The 23,904-nt window shown below is 41.3% G+C and overlaps 2 protein-coding genes across 3 annotated transcripts in view; both read left to right on the top strand.

Annotated features, from left to right (window-relative positions):
* opcml (opioid binding protein/cell adhesion molecule-like) overlaps window positions 1–23,904 on the top strand; it is a 549,099-nt gene that overhangs the window by 463,655 nt on the left and 61,540 nt on the right. The window lies entirely within an intron of this gene.
* On the top strand, window positions 17,427–20,405 carry LOC117547316 (zinc finger BED domain-containing protein 1-like). The gene is made up of 2 exons (XM_034217942.1): window positions 17,427–18,759; window positions 19,047–20,405. The coding sequence occupies exons 1-2, from the start codon at window positions 18,216–18,218 to the stop codon at window positions 20,042–20,044; spliced, it is 1,542 nt and encodes a 513-aa protein (XP_034073833.1). The 5' UTR covers window positions 17,427–18,215; the 3' UTR covers window positions 20,045–20,405.

The raw sequence follows: 23,904 nt of genomic DNA, 5'->3' as shown, positions 1-23,904 counted from the left end.
TTGAAGTCATATCTGATTTCAGATGTGGGAAGTTACTAAGCACACTTCTTCAAGTACTGTACTTAAGTACAATTTTGAGATATTTGTACTTTACTTGACTTTGATGCTACTTTCTACTTCTACTCCTCTACAGTTCAGAGGTACATGGTGTACTTTCACTCCACTACATGTATGTAATCCCTTTAGTTACTTTACAGATCTGGATTAATAATGTGAAATATAATCAAGTGTTAAATCAGACTTTAGTTCCACCTGGAGTAAATCCACCAGCTACCCTGCAGTATACAAAGTCATTCAGACTAGCTGCACCTTTACCAGCTTTGAGAACACTTTCATGATCAATCATTATAAAACATATCATATATATTATTCTGAAATGGACCAATCTGCACAATGACTACTTTTACTGTCGCTACTTTCACTATATTTTGATGAGAATACTTTTCTACTTTTACTTGAGTAACATTTTGTATGCAGGACTTTTACTGTAACAGAGTATTCCTACACTCTGGAACTTCTACTTTTACTCAAGTACAATATATGAGTACTTCTTCCACCTCTGTCTGATTTCAAACTCTTCCATAACACCCTGAGGAAGTTTGCAACTGTGTGTTTTACTCCACTTTGTTGTAAATCAAACTGCAGCAGCTTGACCACAGAGCGTGAACGTTGTGATCAGCTGATTTAGCACAGTTCTCCAGTGTGTGCACGAGGCACAGAATGTGCACAGGGGAGTCTCCCACTGCAGCCAGTTGGCGGAGTTTTGGCACAATTCTGTTGTTCATACCGACGTTAACCCTGTGTGTGCACACGGCAACAACTCTGTTGTCCGGTGATCTAGGGCTGAAATCGAATAGTCCATTTAGCTTAGGAACCTTCCTAACGGAGTGAAATGACCCGGAAGTCCCTCAGTGGCAGCCATGATAAGTGCCGTTCCAATTCTCTACATGAAAGGAAAGGAGGTTTCAAACTTCCTTTATAACCTCCTTTAGCTTAGGAACCACTGGACCTCCCTCACCGAAAGGAGAGGAGAAAATGCTGCCCCACAATGCCTTGCAGCCGCAGCATTTGCCGTCACTCAACAGTCGGCCGTTCACGGAAACAAACGATTATGACGGAGAAATTATATCATGAAAGTTACGGTGCTTATTAAGCATTTTAAAACGTATGTGGTAAGTTGCCAAAGTGCTTTGTTCTGAACGTTTATCAGTATTATAATCAAAGAGAGAAATATGAACGTTAGTTTTTACTGAAATGATCAAATAAAGTCAACATTTCACAGTCTTTACTGAGCTGTGTGGGGTTTGTTCAACTTTTAAAAGATGTTTGAATGGTGATAGGCTATACACAGTGGGCAGTGGCGGCTGGTGGAAAATATTTTTGGTGGGGCTATGGAAATGGTGACAACCATACTAGGGCGGTCCGGGGGGATGGCATCATGGGAAGTAAAGTGTTTGCTCTACAGGGAACAAACATGTAACTATTTTAACCCTTGCATGCCTTATTTGCCTTTCATCTCTGTTCTCCAATAACCTAATCTCTTATATATTCCCCCGCCTCTTAAGGATAATGTTGGGCGACTAAAACTCTACTGATTTAGATGTTAATACAGTTCAGAAACTGCTTCCTGATAATCCCAAATAAACATGATGACATTTGAAATGACGGCTGGCATTTGTAGCTGCTGACAACCTAGTTGCTGTACAAAATCACAGCATAACACTTGGCTCTATGTGTGAGGAATTGCCTTATGTTGTTCCATTAAAATGCGTCAAAATAATATATAGTTTCTGTTGTTTAGCTCTGTAACCTTGATAACAATATCCTTCTCTGCACAGTCAGTGGAAAGCCCAGCAAATGTGTATACAGTTTATTGTGTACCCAAATTGCCTGAATAACAGGCTCAAAAGCATTGACACTACATTTAAATCCTTCCATATATACAGTGGGGCAAAAAAGTATTTAGTCAGCCACCAATTGTGCAAGTTCTCCCACTAAAAAAGATGAGAGAGGCCTGTAATTTTCATCCTAGATATACCTCAACTATGAGAGATCAGTCGTCCTGGTCCCTTTGCAGAAAAACAGCCCCAAAGCATGATGTTTCCACCCCCATGTTTCACAGTAGGTATGGTGTTCTTTGGATGCAACTCAGCATTCTTTCTCCTCCAAACACGTCTAGTTGAGTTTTTACCAAAAAGTTCTATTTTGGTTTCATCTGACCATATGACATTCTCCCAATCCTCTTCTGGATCATCTAAATGCTCTCTAGCAAACTTCAGACGGGCCTGGACATGTACTGGCTTAAGCAGGGGGACACGTCTGGCACTGCAGGATTTGAGTCCCTGGCGGCGTAGTGTGATACTGATGGTAGCCTTTGTTACTTTGGTCCCAGCTCTCTGCAGGTCATTGACTAGGTCCCCCCGTGTGGTTCTGGGATTTTTGCTAACCGTCTCTTCTTGTGATCATTTTGACCCCACGGGGTGAGATCTTGCGTGGAGCCCCAGATCGAGGGAGATTATCAGTGGTCTTGTATGTCTTCCATTTTCTAATAATTGCTCCCACAGTTGATTTCTTCACACCAAGCTGCTTACCTATTGCAGATTCAGTCTTCCCAGTCTGGTGCAGGTCTACAATTTTGTTTCTGGTGTCCTTTGACAGCTCTTTGGTCTTGGCCATAGTGGAGTTTGGAGTGTGACTGTTTGAGGTTGTGGACAGGTGTCTTTCATACTGATAACGAGTTCAAACAGGTGCCATTAATACAGTTAACAAGTGGAGGACAGAGGAGGCTCTGAAAGAAGAAGTTACAGATCTGTGAGAGCCAGAAATCTTGTTTGTTTGTAGGTGACCAAATACTTATGTTACCGAGGAATTTACCAATTCATTCATTAAAAATCCTACAATGTGATTTCCTGGATTATTTCCCCCCATTCTGTCTCTCATAGTTGAAGTGTACCTAGGATGAAAATTACAGGCCTCTCTCATCTTTTTAAGTGGGAGAACTTGCACAATTGGTGGCTGACTAAATACTTTTTTTCCCCAATGTATATTTTTTCATATTTTTCTCATCCAAGCCAAAATATAACAGCCTTATGTGTTTTAACTGTAGCTATTACTGTGTTCATAATCACCTTATATTAGACATATCTTTACATGTTTACCCTTTTGAGCTTGTTTAGTACAATGGCTACAAAACATAGACTGGCAGTTACTTTTCACGAGATAAAGGATGTCTACAGCACATTGAATAATACTCCAGCAACATTGTAGCCAAATACTCAAATGAAACAATGCACATCTTTCTTTCTGGAATCACTGGTAAACAAAGGCCACAATATCTCATACAAACCTGATGCCAAGTGTTCAACCCCCCTGCATGTGTCAGCAATGAGGAGTCACTTACATTATTTCCTGTGAACACAGAGCACGAAGTAGGCCTGTCTGTTATTGTGTCTTGCTTTATTTCCCTGTGATTGGGCTTGTCATTGTGTTGGACACCTGTGTAGGTAAACCATGAGCAGAGTTAGACTATTTTTCTCCTTAAACCGTGCTGCCAGCTCCAATACTTGTATTCAATGTTTACACACTTGTAATGGTGCTAGGACATTGAAGCTGTATGCTTGAAACGGACTACATATACTTGCATATAAGAACTTGCCATCCAACAAGTCTTCCTTTTTTAAAGGCAGAATACATTTGTTTTTTTCCAATGTGGGTGGCGCAGTGTGATGTTTCAATCGTTTTGTGATTTTTCCAAGGATCATTTCTCCTGCACACCATTTGTTTTCTACTCCAACAAATACACCATTCACCATACACCATACAGGCAAGGCACACATTGTTTTTATTGGAAGGAAACATCTCAGCCATTGTGTTCCATGCATTGCAGCTGTATAACACTCTGAATGTCTCATCAGGAGACGAATCACAAATGGACAACATTGGTCTGTGCTGCTGTGGTTTTCTCAATCCGGCTCAACACTACCTACGATTTGCATGATTGGCATTTGGATTTATTTGTCAGTGGTCAAAATCTAAAATTAAAATGTTAAAAAAGTCAGTGCCGTATACATCTTATTGGCTCCCTGCTTTGTCAATAAATAACTGTTATGACAACAGCATTATAAACAACAGTTGTGCCTTACATTGTGACTCGCAACACAGATTTAAAACGCCAAGCCGATCAAATTTACAAAACATGATTTAACTCAAAATATTTTAAAGCACACTAACTCAAATGGGACAAGTCTGGAGGACTGGCCAAAAATAACAAAAAGATGTGAAGAGTGAAGTGAAGAGAAGGAGAACATAAGGGGGGAGCGCGTAACAACAACATGGAAATACAGTTATTATTATTTATGTTCACAGTGGACAGTCTTTGAAAGGCAACACTTATTGTGTTTGAGTTTAAGTTGATACTATGACAATGAAATAACCCAACAATCTTATTAGTCCTACGACAACTCAAATACGCGCCACACGGTCACGTTATGCCTGCAGATATCATATCTCAGCCTCTGTTAGCTAACCATGGATAAATCCCAAATAAATAAGTCTCATAGGAACATAATAATAATAATAATAGATTTTGTTTGTAAAGCACCTTGCTAAAAGCAATCCCAAGGTGCTACAGGAGGCATACAAAGAAACAAAAGTTGAATCGAAGGCAGGGTGTGTGTGTCTGGGACCTCACACCTCCCAAGGAGACATACTCTGTTCTTCCAGACAGGTAGGACTGGAACCAACTCAGGGCGGAGTCAGAGAGTCCGATGGTGTATTTGAGGCGCTGAAGGAGGATGTTATGGTCGACAGTGTCAAATGCTGACCAGAGCTGTTTCAGTGCTGTGGGCGGAACGGAAACCGGACTGGGATTTCTCATAGAGGCCGTTTAGTTGGAGATGGTCCTGAAGCTGGGCGGCAACTACTTTTTCCAGCACCTTGGCTAGAAATGAGGTTGGAGATGGGCCTGTAGTTGGCGAGGACATCTGGGTCTAAGGTGGGTTTTTTGAGAAGGGGTCTGATGACGGCAGTTTTAAGAGCAGATGGAACATGATGAGCCTTGAGGGAGCTGTTGATCGTCGCGAACAGTCAGTGATCGTCGGTGATCATGGGACTTATAGCCGAGATGTTCGATTTGACAAGGGCTGTGGGTAGAGGGTTTAGTGTGCAGGTGGTAGGGTTTCATTTTACAGATGATGTCCTCAACCTCTTGCTGAGAGATCTCCGTGAAGCAGCAGAGCGGTTGGAAAGTCCCAGGCTGTGGGTTAACAGTAGGGACAGACACAGTGCAAGGGCTGGAGAGAAGAGAGCGAATAGTGGCAACTTTTGTCCTGAAGAAAGTAACAAAGTTATTGCACTGCTCTTCTGTAGTGTCGATGTGTGAGGGAGGTTGTGGCTTGAGGAGATGACCAATAGTGGAGAAAAGCTGCTTGGAGTTTCCAGAATTGTTACTGATGGTGTCGGAGTAGAATTGTGACCGTGCTTTTTTGAGTGACTTTGAGTAGGTTTTTTGATGATCCTAATAGGCTAATCTGTGAACAGTGAGTCCAGATCGTGCGAGATGCCGCTCGAGTACACACCCAGCTGCCTTCATGCTACGTAGCTCTGAAGTGAACCAGGGGGCTGAGCGGGAGAAGCTGACTGTTCGCGTTTTCAGTGGGGCGTGAAGATCCAGGACAGTAGCCCTACTCAGGGTTTTGTTGTTCCACTGATTCACTGACTGTTGTGACATTTGCAGGAGGGGGGGGGGATTTGCTGCAGGTCCAAATTCATGATGTCTGTGTCGTTGTGTTTTAGATTTCTGAAATGGATTTGACGTTTAGGCTTGATGTGGTGAGCTCGGGCACGGATACAAAAGCATCCTTCTGCTATTATATGTTTCTCTATAAAAATGTGCTGGTACAGTATCCAACAGAGATCATGAGTGAAAGAAGGGCATGTGTTCCTGTAACACGAAAATACAACTGGAGTTACGTCAGTGTTTGTTTTGTGACCATATGGTTTGTAACAGATATGAAATAACAATAACGCTCAGCGATTCCAAAGGACAGCACACATCCAATCCATCTTCCACAGCTATTTGAAAAGCAGAGACACAAACTGACATGTGAGAGTGATTACATTCACAACCTCTCCACTTTAATGAGTCTAAATCGGTCGAAGGGATCCATAAAGCATTGTCGCCTAAATAAACTGTTTTCCCTCAACCATATATCTTCTAATCCTTTTAGTGGCCAGCAGCCAGAGATTCAGTGGACACTGCTGAATAATGTATGTACTCCCCTCTGAGCTGAAATGAGGACTGAGTCTTGCAGTGTAAAAAATAAAGGTGAAGCTTAAATTGACTTTAAGTTAGCTTCCAAAGAGCTACACATTTATCGGCTGCCCCTCCCCCTCGTGTCACCATCTGTACTGCAGGATTTATTGGCATAAACTGTGGAGGCTTCAGGGCCTCACCTAATTTGTGCGGGGGAAACAAGATTCAATGGTGGTGGGGGGGGGGAATCGGAAAACAACTCAGTTTTGATTTTGTTAACAAACTCCAGGCTGTAATTAGGTAGTGCAACATTGTTTCAGAATGTCCATATTTCTTCAATGGAGCCAATTTCCCCATGTAACTTGTCACTTTCACAGTGAAAGCTGAGGCCTCTCTCTGAGCGGCTGCAGTGCATGTGCTCATGTTCCTGACCAGTGGCGTCAAATGTTTTTTCTGTAGCCCCGGACAATTCTCCCTCAATAATATAATCAGGGGTGCACATAACTGGTACGCAGGTACGCAGGTACGCATGCGCGGCAAAAATCTGAATTGCATAACGTCACTTGTGTTACTACGCGCCTTTGCGTACCTCAAAACATATTTCGTCTACACGAAATATGGGCAAGACACTTCACCTGAACTTGCTCCTGTGGGTATTGTCCACAGTGACCATTGCATGTATACAAAATATGTGTAATGTGTATTTGTAAAGCGCTTTGAGCATCTGGAAAAGCACTATAATAAATGTAAGGAATTATTATTAATTATTATTATTACACGTGTTTCTTGTCAACAGTCAATGGAGTAAACTACGAGACATGTAAACAAAACAAAGACATTAAGCAGCTACGTTGCCGTTTCGCTCCCTGCTAAAAATCTTCTGACTTTCTGTGACTGACTGAACTGGTGCTGGCCGAGCCGCGCAGGACATAACCGACGGACCTCTGAAGCTTACAGGAGGCAGAGGCTTAGGTTGCGGTCGGATAGTTTCAAAATCAGCTCCTAACGTCTAACCCTATCTCCTATTCCTTGACCTCTGAGTGAAACGTCACGGGGTTAAGGGATAGTGGATAGGAGAATTCAAAAGCACTTAGGAGAAGAGACTGCGGTACTTTAGAGAATCGAATGCACTTTCACTATCCGACGTGTTTATGATGCGCCAGCGGACGTCCTGAATGTGCGTCTGCTGCTGTGGGGAAACTATGGAAACTACAGTTTTCTATACAGCGGACTACAACATGGATGTTTAATAAGAACGAGGGACTACTGTAAACTCATCTAGAGACTCTGCACCGTGCTCTGATGCTGTTGTTTTATGCTTTATGAACGTGGACAACAGAGAAACATATTCTTCAGGACCAAAGTTGGAATTGAAATAAAAAAGGAAAGTGAAACTTATGCTCGTCACCCTCTCCCTCCGGTCCACATTAATACAAATGATCCCAATACGTATGATTGTATGAAAAGATCTTAAAATCAATACAGATGTATTTATTATAAACGTTAGTCCTTAACACCCACTGTCAGTGGCGGCCGGCCCATAGGGGCGCCGCCCCCCCTCTTCCCACATGTTTGATTGTCATTAAAAATTAAAAAATAAATACAAAAATATATTTCAAAAAAATATTTTTATTTTTATTTTTAAAGGACAAGGTAAATATTATATAGTTGGTATCAGTAAAATGTATAATGTAATATTGTATAATCTACAATAAAATCTCGTTTAAAATGGTTTTACGATGTCTAAAGTTACTGATAAGTCACATGTTTCCTGCCTGGCCGCAGCGTGTATCATTACCCTCTCTCGTCCGAGCGGTAGAAAGGAGCCCTCAGCCAGAGCAGCAGCCAACAAGCTGACTGTTGCTATCTGTATACTATGCCGCCGAAACATAATTTCAGCCAATCAGCGTCGTCAGATCTGATGCTCAAAGGGCGCCCTGTCAGCGCCCTGGCCTGTGTGTCTGTGAGTTGTTTGGACTCGTATTCAAGGTGACGCTACAGTAGTTGTCTGCAGGTGGAGACTCCGGTGCTAGTGGATCGCTGGAGCTGTAGATTAACATTTACATGCTTATTGTAGTTGTAAGGGCAATGCCTGTAGCACCATGGAGCATATGTGTGGGCTGGACCTGTATTTTACAGGAAAGGAGTGAGCAGAGGGTGGAGTTGTCGATTCTTGTTCAGTTTTCATCTTCCTCACCCTCTCAAACTTTGAGTTGCGCGCGTTGCTAAAGAGACGCGCTACCATGGACACCAAACAATGGGGTAGCTGTATTAAAGTCAGAGTGGAAACAGTCGTGAGTAAATCTGATTTTGTCAGAAATCGGGAGAAATGCGGGAGTGTCCCGCGAAAATCGGGAGGGTTGGCAAGTATGACACACACAAACAATGTTCGTATTTAGTCTCCTGATTTTAAATGGGAATTAAATCATTTGAGTGTTCCCAAAGCACCAGTGTTCTACAGTTTGTGTGGGCCTACTGTACTGTTCAACCCGGTATCACGGCAAGACGTGAACATGTGACGATTTACCATGCTGGGAGACGTGAAGATGTCACGATTTCGTCCCCTTCAAACGTGACAGCTACACGGTATTGTTAACCCATGTTAACCAGTGGAGAAATAACCGGAAATACCAAGCAAATGCTACCCCGACGTAATGATTTATTTTGTAATAGTCACACTCGATTACGGCGATTTTCTTGTTGTCCCAGCTGGTCGACACCTCTTTTAGCAGAAACAAAGGCTACATTAATGTATTAAATCGATGTTAATCCATGCGTGTGGATGTGGAATTAACGGACGTGACGTTGTGCGATTGAGTTGCCAAGCAACAGCTTCGGTTCATGTTAATTTACAAACTATTCAACTACAACCGTAGTTATATTTAAAAACATGTTAGAAGGCCTCACGAAATACTTTAATGCACATTAAAATGTAAATGTGAAGGAATGTGTGTATAACAAAATACATCGGTCATTAAACTAAACCGGAAACAGACGTAGGCAAGATCCTCAGCTCGATGATTGGATGGTTATCCGCAATGCATGCTGGGATTTGGTGTTTATGTGATGTGAAATCTGAAAACGTTTTTTAAAAATACAATAATACTTTATTCCGAGTGCTCTTTCTTTTCTCTTTGAAAGTCATCACATAACGGCTTTGTAATACACGGTTCGGCTGCATAAAATATTACATATCTGCCGTAGTTCTCTATTTATAGAGCCGTGCTGAGAAGACTTCTGGACAAACAGGAGAACTGCCGCCAAAACTGAAGATGTGACGTGGATCATAAATATATAAGTAATTAAACAACATCTTACATTTATTTTCACACAATACGTCTCCTTGCAGTATCAACACTAATTCGGCTGACTTGTATATTTGATCCAATTGGTAGATAGGCTGTATTTACACCATAACCGTGCAGAGCTGATAGAAAGGGACACCTGGTGGTCAAAGCACGCTATTGAATTGTATTATTTTATTATTAGATATTAATAGGATCTCTATAAAGTATATTCATTACTCGTTATTCTCTACTAATAGTTCATTAAAGACTGTATATAATGACTAGTTTGAACATCCCTTTCAAGATTTCAAGATTTTATAAGCTAAGGTTTATTGACATATATTATACACAACTACTGTGTAGTTATGCAATGAATGAAAAACTTGGGTCGCAGGTTCCTCAACAGTGCATTACAAGACATCTATCAATATGTGTGTATACTCCACCATTAAACTGTCATTCTGCACATTTCTTATACTATCTACATACATCTTATAAGAGTATAATACATATGTATAATATCAGTTTAATTATAAACAAATAATAAACAAATAAGTGCTTAAACATAGTTAACATTGCAGGAAAGCAATATATTAGACGTTAAGTACTTTGTCAGGCTTAATATTTATCTGTAGATACAAATGTCACTGTGTGTGCTGTGTGCTCTGCATGTGTGACCATTAAAGAATCAGAATACCTTTATTAGTTCCACAGAGGGGAAATGTGCAGCGTTACAGCAGGAAAGAGCCACAGACAGCTTAGTGTTGCATATCTTACATGCGTTAAAAAAAGTACTAAGTTAGAATAAAATAAACAATATGCTAAAAAAGTACTAAGTTAGAATAAAATAAACAATATGCTAAAAAAGTACTAAGTTAGAATAAAATAAACAATATGCTAAAAAAGTACTAAGTTATAATAAAATAAACAATATGCTAAAAAAGTACTAAGTTATAATATAATAAACAATAGATAAAGATAAAAAGTTACATAATTTTCAAAAATACAGATCAAAAACAAAACGGCATATATATTGATTTAGTGGCCAGGTATAAATTACACAGTTATTAATGGCATATATATATTGCACATATAGCACATATTGCACAAAGTTGGTTTGTATTTAGCAGCAAGGGGTGTTATAGTCTGTGTTGTGGTGTGTGTAGGAGGGTCTACTAGGGGCAGTGCTGGTTGTAAAGTCTGACCGCTGCAGGAAGGAAGGACCTGCGGTTTCAAGAGGGTTTCATCCCTCCATATTCTTCTTAAAGCTTTTTTCTTATTCAAAATAAGACCTTAACCTAAAGTACTCTTTAATGCTTAAATTAAGCCTTATTAGTTTGTCTGTTTTGCACATCCTCCTATTAATATCTAATAATAAAATAATACAATTCAATAACGTGCTTTGACCACCAGGTGTCCCTTTCTATCAGCTCTGCACCTTTATGGTGTAAACACAGCCTATCTACCAATTGGATCAAATATACAAGTCAGCCGAATTAGTGTTGATACTGCAAGGAGACGTATTGTGGGAAAAGAAATGTAAGATGTTGTTTAATTGCTTATATATTTATGATCCACGTCACATCTTCAGTTTTGGCGGCAGTTCTCCTGTTTGTCTAGAAGTCTTCTCAGCACGGCTCTATAAATAGAGAACTACGGCAGATATGTAATATTTAATGCAGCCGAACCGTGTATTACAAAGCCGTTATGTGATGACTTTCAAAGAGAAAAGCAAGCACACTCGGAATAAAGTATTATTGTATTTTTAAAAAACGTTTTCAGATTTCACATCACATAAACACCAAATCCCAGCATGCATTGCGGATAACCATCCAATCATCGAGCTGTGGATCTTGCCTACATCTGTTTCCGGTTTCGTTTAATGACCGATGTATTTTGTTATACACACATTCCTTCACATTTACATTTTAATGTGCATTAAAGTATTTCGTGAGGCCTTCTAACATGTTTTTAAATATAACTACGGTTGTAGTTGAATAGTTTGTAAATTAACATGAACCGAAGCTGTTGCCTGGCAACTCAATCGCACAACGGCACGTCCGTTAATTCCACATCCACACGCACAGATTAACATCGATGTAATACATTAATGTAGCCTTTGTTTATGCTAAAAGAGGTGTCGACCAGCTGGGGCAACAAGAAAATCGCTGTAATCGAGTGTAACTATTAAAAAATAAATCATTACGTCGGGGTAGCATTTGCTTGGTATTTCCGGTTATTTCTCCACTGGTTAACATGGGTTAACAATACCGTGTAGCTGTCACGTTTGAAGGGGACGAAACCGTGACATCTTCACGTCTCCCAGCATGGTAAATCGTCACATGTTCACGTCTTGCTGTGATACCGGGTTGGTACTGTTGCACAGGAAGATTCATAGCTAACCACACTGAAGATTATGGATTATCTCATATTTTTAAACCTCAATTTGTCCCCCCCCCCTCCCCTCTAACATCACCAGAAGTAATAATTTAAGGGGTAATTTCTCAAAAAAATTATTCCGGGGGAGGTGACTTTTCCAAAGAGTCATTTCATACCAACAGCCTCTATGGAACCTGCTCTACTGACAGTTTTCCTTTTTATTGATTCCTAAGGGTTGAGAGATGCAAATGTATGGAACAAATTATGAGAATACACCCCTTTATGTAGTGCTGGAATGAGATAAGGTAAAGGCAGAGTCAGTCAGACTGAACAATGATACCAGAATAAAACCTGGCTGAAGCTAAATGACTTACTGTATACAGTAGAGCAGGTGCTCTGTGAAATATTTAAGAACGATAAGTCTGTTTGGTTGGCGGTATCGTGGCATAGGGGGTTAATGCGTTGTTCTCAAAATCAGGGGGTCAGCATTTCAATCCCACCTCCTGACAACATATTGGGTGACACTCTTGACCCTAAATTGCTCCCGTAGGCTGCCATGTAATGAAATGTATGCAAGTGGCTTTGGATAAAAGTGTCAGCTAAGTGATATGTATTGTAATGTAATGTATATCAAGTATATTTATTATTATAAAACGGACAAGTCAAATCACGCAATCTGATTGGTTCTTAGCAGTTAATACTGAGCGTATACCACGGGTAGAATTGTAGTTACTTTTCACAACAAGTCATTATCCCTCCGCGTCTGAGAAATACTGTATACAGTTGGGCTGAAAAGCAAACTGTAACGGGGCAGAAACCCTCCTTTTTACGCAGCGGTCCAGACATAGACATCAAACGGCAAAACATATTCAGTGTGCAGTTCCTTTGTCATTAGGGCAGGGATATCTAGATACTTTCCAAGGTTTGACATCATGAGTTGTGCTACTTTTAAAGCAAGCAACGATGTTTTCAAATCTGTAATCAAAAAGGTCTGCAAAAACACTATCGACCAATCAGATTGCTTGATTTGACTTGTCCGTTTTATAAATATACATTTCTTCCGTTATGAAACAAACTTACAAAGCATAAGATGGAAACATTTAAGATTAACTTCGACCTCCGGGGGGGAGGGGTCTTACTATGGAGGAGTGGATTGAGGAGTGTCTATCTCCAGAAAAAAAAAAGTACCTAAACGACGACATGCAGAGCTACGTGAAGAGCAGGTAGACCAACTGGAGAAGTACCACCATTCAAAAGCTTTCTGATGCGGGTCTTGAAACAAAGCAGAGAAATTATGACCGTTAGTGGCCACAGGTGCGAAAGCTCTCTCCAGAGCTACTGGAAGCCCAATCTCGGGACCGGAGAAAGTGGAGCAATATTCTCACCACGCCAAGCAACAGCCTAGAACAACCTCAACCTATACAAGTAACCTTGTAACAATTCAAACGGGATCGAAAGATAATCTTTCTCGCTCCATTGACTTCAATACATAATTTTTTCGAAATAAGGTCCCATGGAGGTCCACCGCAAAGGGAGGGACTTCACCACTCTATGGCCACACTTGGTAACCGTTTTATAAAACGCTTCGCGTCGGGCCGAACCACGCCCCTTAGCTGTGATATGTGGTTGGAGGCGTGTGGCGCATTGGATAGCCTTGATAGCCTTGGTCTGGAGATCAGATGGTCACAGGTTCAAACCCCACTGCAGTCAGCATGTCGTTGTGTCCCTGAGACACTTCACCACAAATTGCTCCTGTGGGGATTGCCCACAGTATTGAGTATGTAAGTCGCTTTGGATAAAAGCATCTAACAAGTAACATGTGATGTAATGAGCATATACCATGGCCTATTGTGAGCTATTGCTTAATTATAGCTCAACTTAACATCCTGAATGAACTCTCAGGCTTCTCCCCAAATCTTACTTGCTCAAGGGGTTGTGAATGTAATCAAAACAATCCGATCAGATATTTATAATTTTACGATTTATATATTAACCAAGCTAACATTTGATGGGAGCCTCCTGGTGTGTCTCAGCTTTGACATTCAGTCAGGAATCTACTTGCAAGTGACTTTCATAAATATACCTACTGCTTGAAAGGCAGTCTAATAATAATAATAATAACTTTAATTTATATAGCGCCTTTCATCAACCCAAGGTCGCTTAACAAAGAAACATATAAGGACAAGACATAAAACAGGTGGCAGAAATGGAAGTGTTACATTGCAGGGGGGGATGAAGACATATCTACAGTAGATATAGGGCACTTATACACTTACCTTGTTTGGTGCTGACTTTGGGATATTCCAGTTGGATCTGGACCAAAATTACTAATGGGAAACCTCCTGAACCACAAACTAGGCCAGCCTTTTTTGGATAGTTTGGACTGAAGGAGTTTAAAGGTCCCATGTCATGCTTTCCCGGTTATTACCTGTCCCCTTATGAAGGTTTGTATGCATGTGAACGGTCTGCAGAGTCAAAACCCCTCAAAGTACACCCTGTAGTGAGTAAAACTCTAACACAGAGAAGACCTCCCCAAAACGCCTCGTTGGAGATTTCTCATTTACTTCCTGGGTATCGCTTGTTAGAGATTAAAAGGGATATCTGATCCGCTTTTCAAATCTCCGCGCGTTCCTATGAAGCTGGTTATAATACAGGAAGAAATCCAGTGCCACCAAGTAAACAATATCTACTTTAATGGTAATATGACAAAATAATACAATCAATACAGTACAAATTCAATACAGTTAATCTTTGGGATCCCGAATTTACCTGCACGTGAGCCAGCCAGAGGAAAGAGGCTGAACACCGCCTGTGTTTCTGTGTTTCTACTCTGTGACAATGGGAGGAGTTATCAGATCCTCCCATTCGGACATCATTGATTGGCCGCCCCAAATATCACAGACCCCTTAGACCTTAGGCTTCCCCAATCACTGTAGCTAGGTCTAAACTGAAGGCAACTCAAGACATGCTCTCACCTTCCCCCATCTTCCTTTGTCCTCAAAAACATATGTCAAACAGGCCCCACATCCAGCTCACAGTTCCACCCAAATTATTCCCTTTTTAAGCTTATCCATAGTTTGCTAACATGAATAAATACAAATATAACTTTACAAATCCCCCTTTTGGATCGCTACGTAGGGATACCCAGTAGCCACGCCCAGAGCTATGGCCGCACCCTCTGCCAGCCTTTCACGAAACAAAGCTTCCCAAACCTTTCAGCGATGCATGCCGGATATGCACAGCGTAGGGCACTGAAGAACGATGCTGTTCCTACTTTGTTTGGACCAGCGGGAGATTCGGGTACACAACCTGTAAGTATTCATTGTTGTTTGTGTATTCATGATGTTTAAAACAAACAAGGTATCTACCACGACTGTTTCAATGGGTAAACGTTACGTTACGTACTACGTTGGGATGGCGGAGAAATGCTCTCCGCAGACCCATGCTCACAGCGTTATAAACCTTTTTCTTTCTCAATATCAAGCCACACTTATTGTTTTTACTTCGGCTGTGAGTGTTTGTGTGCTCAGGATGAGTTTCGCTTGTTCTAGCTGTATCACAAAGCCTGTCTGCTCCTGCAGCAGCCCGCAGCAGTGTGTGTGTCTGTGTGTGTGCGAGCAGCAACGAGCCTGTCAGCTTCTCGACCAATCAGAGCTCACAGGGAGGGGGGGGGGGCAGGAGCTCGAACAAGCCGTAAAATAGTGCCGCAGCATAGAAGCAGCGAAATATGTGAGCGCATGTCACAGCCTAAGAGACAACAACAACACATAGCAGCTGTTCCTCACAGCTCACTCTGATTGCTCCTCTACTTCATGTGTCTTTCTTTTCTGGCTTTCTTTCTTTTTACATTTGATACTTGAGGTTTTGTAATAATATATTGTTGTAAATTGTTTAATGAATGAATTGTATTTGCATTTTTTGTTTTTTTCTTATCATATTACTATTGAATTGTATTATCCTTGACGCTTTGGTAATATTGTTCACCTGACATTCATGCCAATAAAGCATATTGAATTGAAATTGAGAGAGAGAGAGAGAAAGAGAGAGAGCAGACAGTTGTTTGCAGACGATCGACATTGAGCGGATGAAAACACTGTCACTGGTGTGCACATATACAATGTAGGTTTCAGTTTGTCTCTCAATAAACCCATCTTTAAGCAAATCTAATGCAAGTTCAGGGAAAAAGAGTTCCCGTAGTTACTGACGACAGAATCTAGATACGATGGGAAGTTCTCCAGTGCACTTGCACAGTTGCAATGTAAAACCAAAACTAAATTCATCAAATATTAGATTTATCAAATAATCTGGGTTTTGTGCTTTGAAAACATCATGATATTCAGTATTTCCTGGCACATCATTCCTTCAGGTAAAGACTAGCAGTTTTACAGGTCAGCCCTCTGGCTGTTAACCTGATGGTGAGACTGACTATTGATCGCTCGCTGTCAAAGCCTGATCTTTATCATGACAACGTGTTCCTGTGTCACACACCGTGTTTAACAAGTATACATCTGTTTGTTCAAATGCATTGCTGTATTGCAAAGAGGAAATGCAGTTTATCTTGCTTCTCTCATATAAAACTGGGTCAAACTAATTGGTGCCTGATTGTTAGTTAGTAAAAAAATTCACTGGCACAGAAACATAACCCTGCTTCACACTATAGAGTATTACATATCTTCGAGATAACACTCTCTGCATTGTTCAAATTCACATCATTTTTCTTAAAACAAAGTTTGGAGTGTCCAGAATGTTGGAATGAAAAATGTGTATTGCTTATAACAAGGTTATGTTAAGTGTTAAGTTCAGATATATCACTGGGAAACACTCTGTGTGTAAAATGGACATAGAGGTTCATGTCCAGATTCTTTTTTTTACATCTGATCTTAGGAACTACTTTTAGAGGCCATGCACTTCAGTTCAGATCACAGTAGTAGAAACTACACATCTATCCTTCCTAACATGATTTCACCAGCAGACTTCCTGTGCAGACATACAAACATAATCTTTGTAAGCGATGGCTGTGGCTTTTTGGCAAGATCTGTAGTAACTGTCTTAACCTAACCCAGCTACCAGTACCAATAAGATACTAAAACCTTGTTGTTTGGTAACTCTTCACTGAGGTAACACTGTCGGATGTCAATGTTACCTTTGACCTTCGCCGCACTACCACTTTTACTGATATTATATATGTACATTTACCTGTTAAAATTCAGAGTTTAACTCATGTCCTTCTTTGTATTCATATTATTACGATATTTGTATTCTTATTTTATTTATTTTTTTGTATTTTATTTTTATACTTATTATCCCAAGTGTACGACTTGTGTTTCTGTCGTATTATGTTGCTGTTATGACACCTGAATTTCCCTACGGGGATCAATAAAGGTCCATCTTATCTTATCTAATCATCAGCTACAGTACAGCCTCCCTGGAGCCGGTATACAGATTCAGAAGTTTCCCCATTTCAAAAAAGGACAAGAAGAAAAGGAAACATTTACTGTCAACTAGGGTTGGGAACCGAAACTCGGTTCCAAGTGAGAACCGATAAGAAAATGCCCGGTACCGGGTACCCATACAAAATACACAATTTCGGTTCTGCTTAACGGTTCCTAAACGCGGTAGACTAACCCTTTAGAAAGCCTACATATCTGCACGGACGAAGGCTAAGGCTACGTATCTATCTGTAAGGACCTGTAGTAACGTGACGACGTCACGCATCAACGGAACAGCAGCGTGTGATTTGATTTGTTTACATACCCCATGCTGCTTGCACGGCTCAGTCACTTCATAACACCACACAGATGGATCGCGGTAAACGCTCGAAAGTGTGGCTCCACTACACACAGAAAGAGAAAGGCAAGGCACAATGCAATGCCTGTGGCAAGCTAATAGCTTGTTCGTCAGGTTGCACTTCAAATTTAAGTAAACATTTGAGACAACACGGCATCGAAATTAAAGAATGTACAGTCTTTAGTGGCTTGCGGTCTCCGAGCCCGAGTATGGCATCAATAGCCAGCACGAGCAACCCGGACCCGCCGCTTGCATGTCCAGAAGTGCCGGTTACAGCTCGCCGCGACACACCGTTCTCTTTGGCAATAAAAGGAAAGCTGACCAAAGAAAAAACGGAGGAGTTTCACAGAGCAGTAACAGCATTTGTAGTCAAAGGGCTACATCCCTTCTCGGTTGTCGAAGCTCCGTCATTTAGGTAGGCTAAGGTTAAAAAAAAGTGTGACGAGTAAAAGCCAGGTAGTAAAAGCCAGGTACTGTTATAAAACTGTTGAATCTTTTTTTGCAGGGAAATGACCACGGCCCTAAATCCCAAGTACACGCCTCCCTCCAGAGATAGCTTGAGCAACGAATTGATTCCTGCCTGGTATAAGGTGGAAAAATCAAACGTTGTATTTGAGCTAAGTGGTGTTAGCAAAGTTGCCATAACCAGCGACGGCTGGACAAGCATTTCTCAAGACCATTACCTTACAGTGACAGCTCACTACATCATTGAGGGAAAGATGAGACAAAAAGTGCTCAGAACAAAAGCCATCTACACAGCCCAAACAGGACAAGTGGTGGCTGAAGAAATTGGAGAAATTCTGCAAGAATTTGGCATTATGAATAAAATAGCGGCTGTCACTGTTGATAATGCAGCGAACATGGATGTGGCCATCAAAAGGCTAAATTTCATAAAGCTAGGCTGTTTTGCACACACACTTAATCTTGGGGCACAAAGTGTCTATTCTCTGGCATCGGTGACAAAATGGACAGCAAAGATCAGGGGTGTTGTCGTCTGGATGAAGCGTTCATCCATGGGAAAGACTGTGCTCCGGGAAAAGCAACAACTCCTAAGTAAGCAACCCTCAGATTACTTCATTTGACCATACTATAAGCTCATTAGTGCATTATGTACATTTTGAAGGTCTTAATTTGTTAACACAATGCAAGAAACATATAGATCTTATAAAAACGGAATCTTCTTATATAGATGATCATGAAGATAACGTTATTGTTTGTCACAGAGCAAACACAAACAATGCATATTTAAAATGCATTTATACACATACACGTAGAATAGAAATAAAACTGTTCAAAAAGTAATCACATTTCTCAATCAGATTTTCTTGTTTGTGTTATAGATCTGCCAAAACACTCTCTAATTCTTGATGTGAGAACTCGTTGGAATTCCCTCTACATGATGTTGGAACGATTCATTGAGCAATATCCTGCCATTCAAGCAGCCAGCCTCGATCAGCGTCTGAGAAAGCCAATGGAGAGGGACCGACTTGCTCGACTGACAGAGGATGATTTTAGAAGGGCAGAGGAATTCATCCATCTGATGAAAGTGTTATACACATCCACACTCTGTGTTTCCTCTGAAAAGAGCCCCACTTGCGGTCAGATCCTTCCAATTCTACGAAAGCTTGAGAAGCATTTCAGTGTTGAAGAGGGAGACACAGTGTTGGGGTCCAGCCTGAAGCAGGCTGTCTGGGGAAACCTTTCTAAGCGGTACCAAACTGATGGCATCAGAACGTTTCTTGAAGAGGCCACTGCATTAGACCCTCGTTTCAAAAACCATGTGGAGGACAGCACTGTCTGGGACCGGATCAAGGAGAAGGTGATGGTAGGAAAGCTTACTGAGTCTGAACAGCCAACAGAACAGGACCGTGGTGAAGAAGATGGTGTAACACAGCAGCAGTCTCTCACTCAAAGAGAGAATGAGGAGGAAGAAGATGGAGAGGAGAGTGAGGAAGAGCAGGAGCAGCCACCTCCCTGCAGCAGCAAGAGGGCTAAAATGACTCCGCTTGAGGAGCTTTTTGCAGCTGAAGACAGCCTGAAGATAAAGAACTTATCAACCAGCACCATGTCCACCCAGCTCCAGACTGACAGAGAGCTGAAGATGTACCAAGACATGCCACCAACAATGACATCTGATGACCCTGCTGCCTGGTGGTGGAACAAAAGAACCACTTATCCTTTGCTCTCAGAGGTGGCCCTTTCATATTTGTGTGTGCAGGCTTCCTCAACCCCTAGTGAGAGGGTTTTCTCCACTGCTGGAGATACAATTTGCCCAGAAAGATCACGCATACTACCAGAAAAGGCTGATATGCTGATTTTTCTCAACAAGAACTGTTGAGTTAGCCAGGTGTTGTGCACTCAATGCACTTTAGTTCAACCATTTGGCCCTTGTTATTGTTGCTCGAACTGACTTTTTCTTTTTTCTCAAACAGGAGGACTTATATGACTTATGTGTTATGTATGTCTGTAGGTTTCCTGCTGCTACCTCAGTTGATATAAAGCACAGCTATTGTGTATTTTATTTATTTATAAAAATGTCAGTACCTTAAAGCTTGAAAGAATAAAGATATTTTTGTTATCTAAACATTTGACCTCTTTCTTTTACAATTTTGGAATCGAAACGGGGAATCGATAAGAACCGGAATCGATAAGCAGAACCGGAATCGGAATCGGAATCGATAAATTTCAAACGATACCCATCCCTACTGTCAACCCAACAACACACAAAAGGACAAATGCATAATTTCTAACACGTGATGGACACTATAATCCCAGTATAAAGTTGGTGACCAGGGTGGAATCTTTTTTATATTTGTTTTATTTTGTTTGTGAAAAGTGTGTGTCACCGCTCCTCGGGACCAGGGATTTAATGTTCAAAAACAAGGAACAATACAATAACGTTCATGTGACCCATTTCTAGAGCTAAGCGAGGGATTCCTCTCTAACAGAGCCTGTATTTTAGACAGCAGCTCAGGCTTTAAAATGTAAACTGCATGTCTCAGAGGTCCGGATGAGGGAAAACCAAGCTCCTGCTCTGCGGACATGGTTTGGTGATTAATGGTTGAGGACAGGGAGCAGGAAAAGCTCCTGCTCTGCGGACATGACTTTCTCCTAAAAAGCTATTTTAAAATGATTGGCAGTATCATTAAAAACAGATTGTTGATTATTTTCAGTTTCCAAAGTTCCACTCATTAGATGCAGAAGGATATGATGTCTGTGGAGAGATGACTGTGGTACTCTAAGCCAATTACTGTAAATCAGACCGGTTCTAGCTCTGAGGATTGTTAGCCAGCCAGACCAATACACAGGGCTGGCTAACGAAAATAAAGCATATAACGTTAGAGAAAAACATTTCCCAGTAACATGTTCTGTGGTGTGTGTAGTTTTGGGGAGTCTCCCAGCAAGCTTTCTTTTCAAATCTATTTTCCAAATGCCCTTTTAAAATCCTAGCGTGGAAGTGTCGGGTGTTGTTTGGCTGTTGAAGGTGTCAAAGCATGAGGTTGTGTGAGTACACCATGTTGATGTAGGTGTGTGTATGTGTTTGCTTTGCAGAGGACCTAGAGGGCTCCCTCCAACTATCACCCAACACCCACACAAGGCGCAAAAGGCTGTGAGAAATAAGTGCAAAGCATTCAGAAAAAAAGATCAGGAAAAGGTTTGTGGAAAGGGAGCGGTTCTGATGCCCTGAGTCTGATTGAGATGAGAAAAAAGAGGAAGAGAGAGGCACAGGGGGCTAAAGGAAAGATTAGTGCACCAAGGAGCTCCCATTTTGCTCTCAGCAGTGTCTTATCCAGAGCATTGTGCAGGTAACAGCCATCAGAAGCCTTACCCTGGGATTCCACCGGGTCTGTCTGCCCCGCGTTACGGCTGCACCGCGGTTTTGTTCCGACCTCCTACAGCAGGGGTCGGCAACAGGCGGACCGCGGTCCGGATCCGGACCCAGACGCCGACCTATACGGACCCGGATCTATAATCAATACATTAATAGGGGATTTCAATTTTGACGGGGCGATTCTATTTCAACTGCCACCGACAGGGGGCGAAAGAGACGAGTGAGCGATACAGGGAGAGAAACACAGAAGAAGAGACGAGAGCGCGGCAGAGAGAAGCGGAGAGGAAAGTGAGTGAAGAGAATAGTTAGCGATACAGGGAGAGAAGACGGAGAGGAGAGTGATAGGTAAAAAGTGTTTCCTAAAGACTCACCATTCTATTGCATTTAGGCTGTGAGCACTAGAGAACTAGATTTTAAACATGCAATTATAAAACATTTGAAGAATGGATGTGTGCCAAAGGGTTGTGTGGTACCTTTAATATGTGTGTTAGTAGTGACGTGCCAACAGATGACTTGAATCACCAATGATCGTTAACTAATCGGAAGAAAAAAAGCTTGTTAAAAACCCAAAGAAATAAAGGAAAACGGAACATCTTTTGTAATTGGTCAACAGAGAAACAACCAGCTGTCAGTCAACTGTTACTAAGGGAACCATCCACCCAGCAACTTGAAGCTAAGACACTGATTCCACCAAACAAGTCATCCTTGCTGTCGTAGCTAACCAAGCCCTTTCAAATAACCTGACAAAATCATTTTAAAAGAGACTAACTCTGCCAACAGTGACAGTAGGCCAATTTTAAAAATCCCTGAACGTCACGAAGCGCTCTGGTCCAGCTGTGTGCGTCACTTTTTAGTGTCCCCTGGGCTGCAGTCGAATAGTCCATTTAGAAATATGAACGTTCGTTTTTACTGAAATGATCAAATAAAGTCAACATTTCACAGTCTTCACTGAGCTGTGTGGGGTTTGTTCAACTTGATGTTAGAATGGTGATATACACAGTGATAGATGTTAAGGACTAACGTTTATAATAAATACATTTGTATTGATTTTAAGCTATTTTCATAGTTCATACAATCATACGTATTGGGATCATTTGTATTAATGTGGACCGGAGGGAGAGGGTGACGAGCATAAGTTGTCCACGTTCATAAAGCATAAAACAACAGCATCAGAGCACGGTGCAGAGTCTCTAGATGAGTTTACAGTAGTCCCTCGTTCTTATTAAACATCCATGTTGTAGTCCGCTGTATAGAAAACTGTAGTTTCCATAGTTTCCCCACAGCAGCAGACGCACATTCATGACGTCCGCTGGCGCATCATAAACACGTCGGATAGTGAAAGTGCAGTCGGATTCTCTAAAGTACCGCAGTCTCTTCTCCTAAATCCTTTTGAATTCTCCTATCCACTATCCCTTAACCCCGTGACGTTTCACTCAGAGGTCAAGGAATAGACGATAGGAGCTGATTTTTTGACTATTCGACTGCAGCCCAGGGGCCTCATTTATAAAGCGATATACGCTCAAAAAATGGCGTACGCCAGTTTCTACGCAATGTTTGCGATTTATAAAATACTAACTTGACGGGAAAATGTGCGGTCCTCCACGCAAACTCTAACCCATGCGTACGCACTAAGCACAAACACGGGAGAGACGAGAAACTGTGACACCGTTGGCAGAAGGAAGAATGGAGAGAAATATGAGGAAATAATACCATAAATAAAATGTTACCTCTCATTTATCATATATGAAGAATTCATTTTCAAACATTGATTAAAGCCAATCTTAAAATGATTAAACAAACGCCTGTTTGCGACTCCTCAGTGCACACAAAAACATAACTTGGAGAAATAAATAAATAGGAATATGTTATTTAAAACCACCTCGAATATGTTGTGTTAATGTTATGAAATGTTTTCTCATAAATGATGCGGTAAGCAGGAGGACAGAATTACGTCTAAACTGACGCCGTTTTGTATTTCTATAGGTTGTAGATACGAGCATGGTTTTATATACTATCATGTTTAATCGTGTTTTATGCCGTTTGCCAAGACTTGATTAGCCGCTCATAAAACACAGGAGGTATGGAAGCTAAGAACACCATATGTAGTCAATTGTACAGCGAATATAACACAACACATTAGTTGTATTTCCTTTAACTGGTGGATATAGAGTTGCTGCGGGGGGGGGGTTGAGACGCACAGGCTGCAGCGGAGACGCTGCGCACAGCTGATCGACAGCTGGGACACAAACCATCAAATACAAACACATAATTCAGATCCAGTCGTCATGACTCCACTCCGGAGGGATTCCCCGATCACGTCTTAAAGTTTCTCATCAAGGGGGGGTCTCCTGTCCCCGGTACAAACA

Source organism: Gymnodraco acuticeps, unplaced genomic scaffold (genome assembly GCF_902827175.1).
Source record: "Gymnodraco acuticeps unplaced genomic scaffold, fGymAcu1.1, whole genome shotgun sequence".
NCBI lineage: Eukaryota > Metazoa > Chordata > Actinopteri > Perciformes > Bathydraconidae > Gymnodraco > Gymnodraco acuticeps.
Note: the sequence above shows the minus strand (reverse complement) of the source record. Positions and strands in the feature narration are given on the sequence as shown.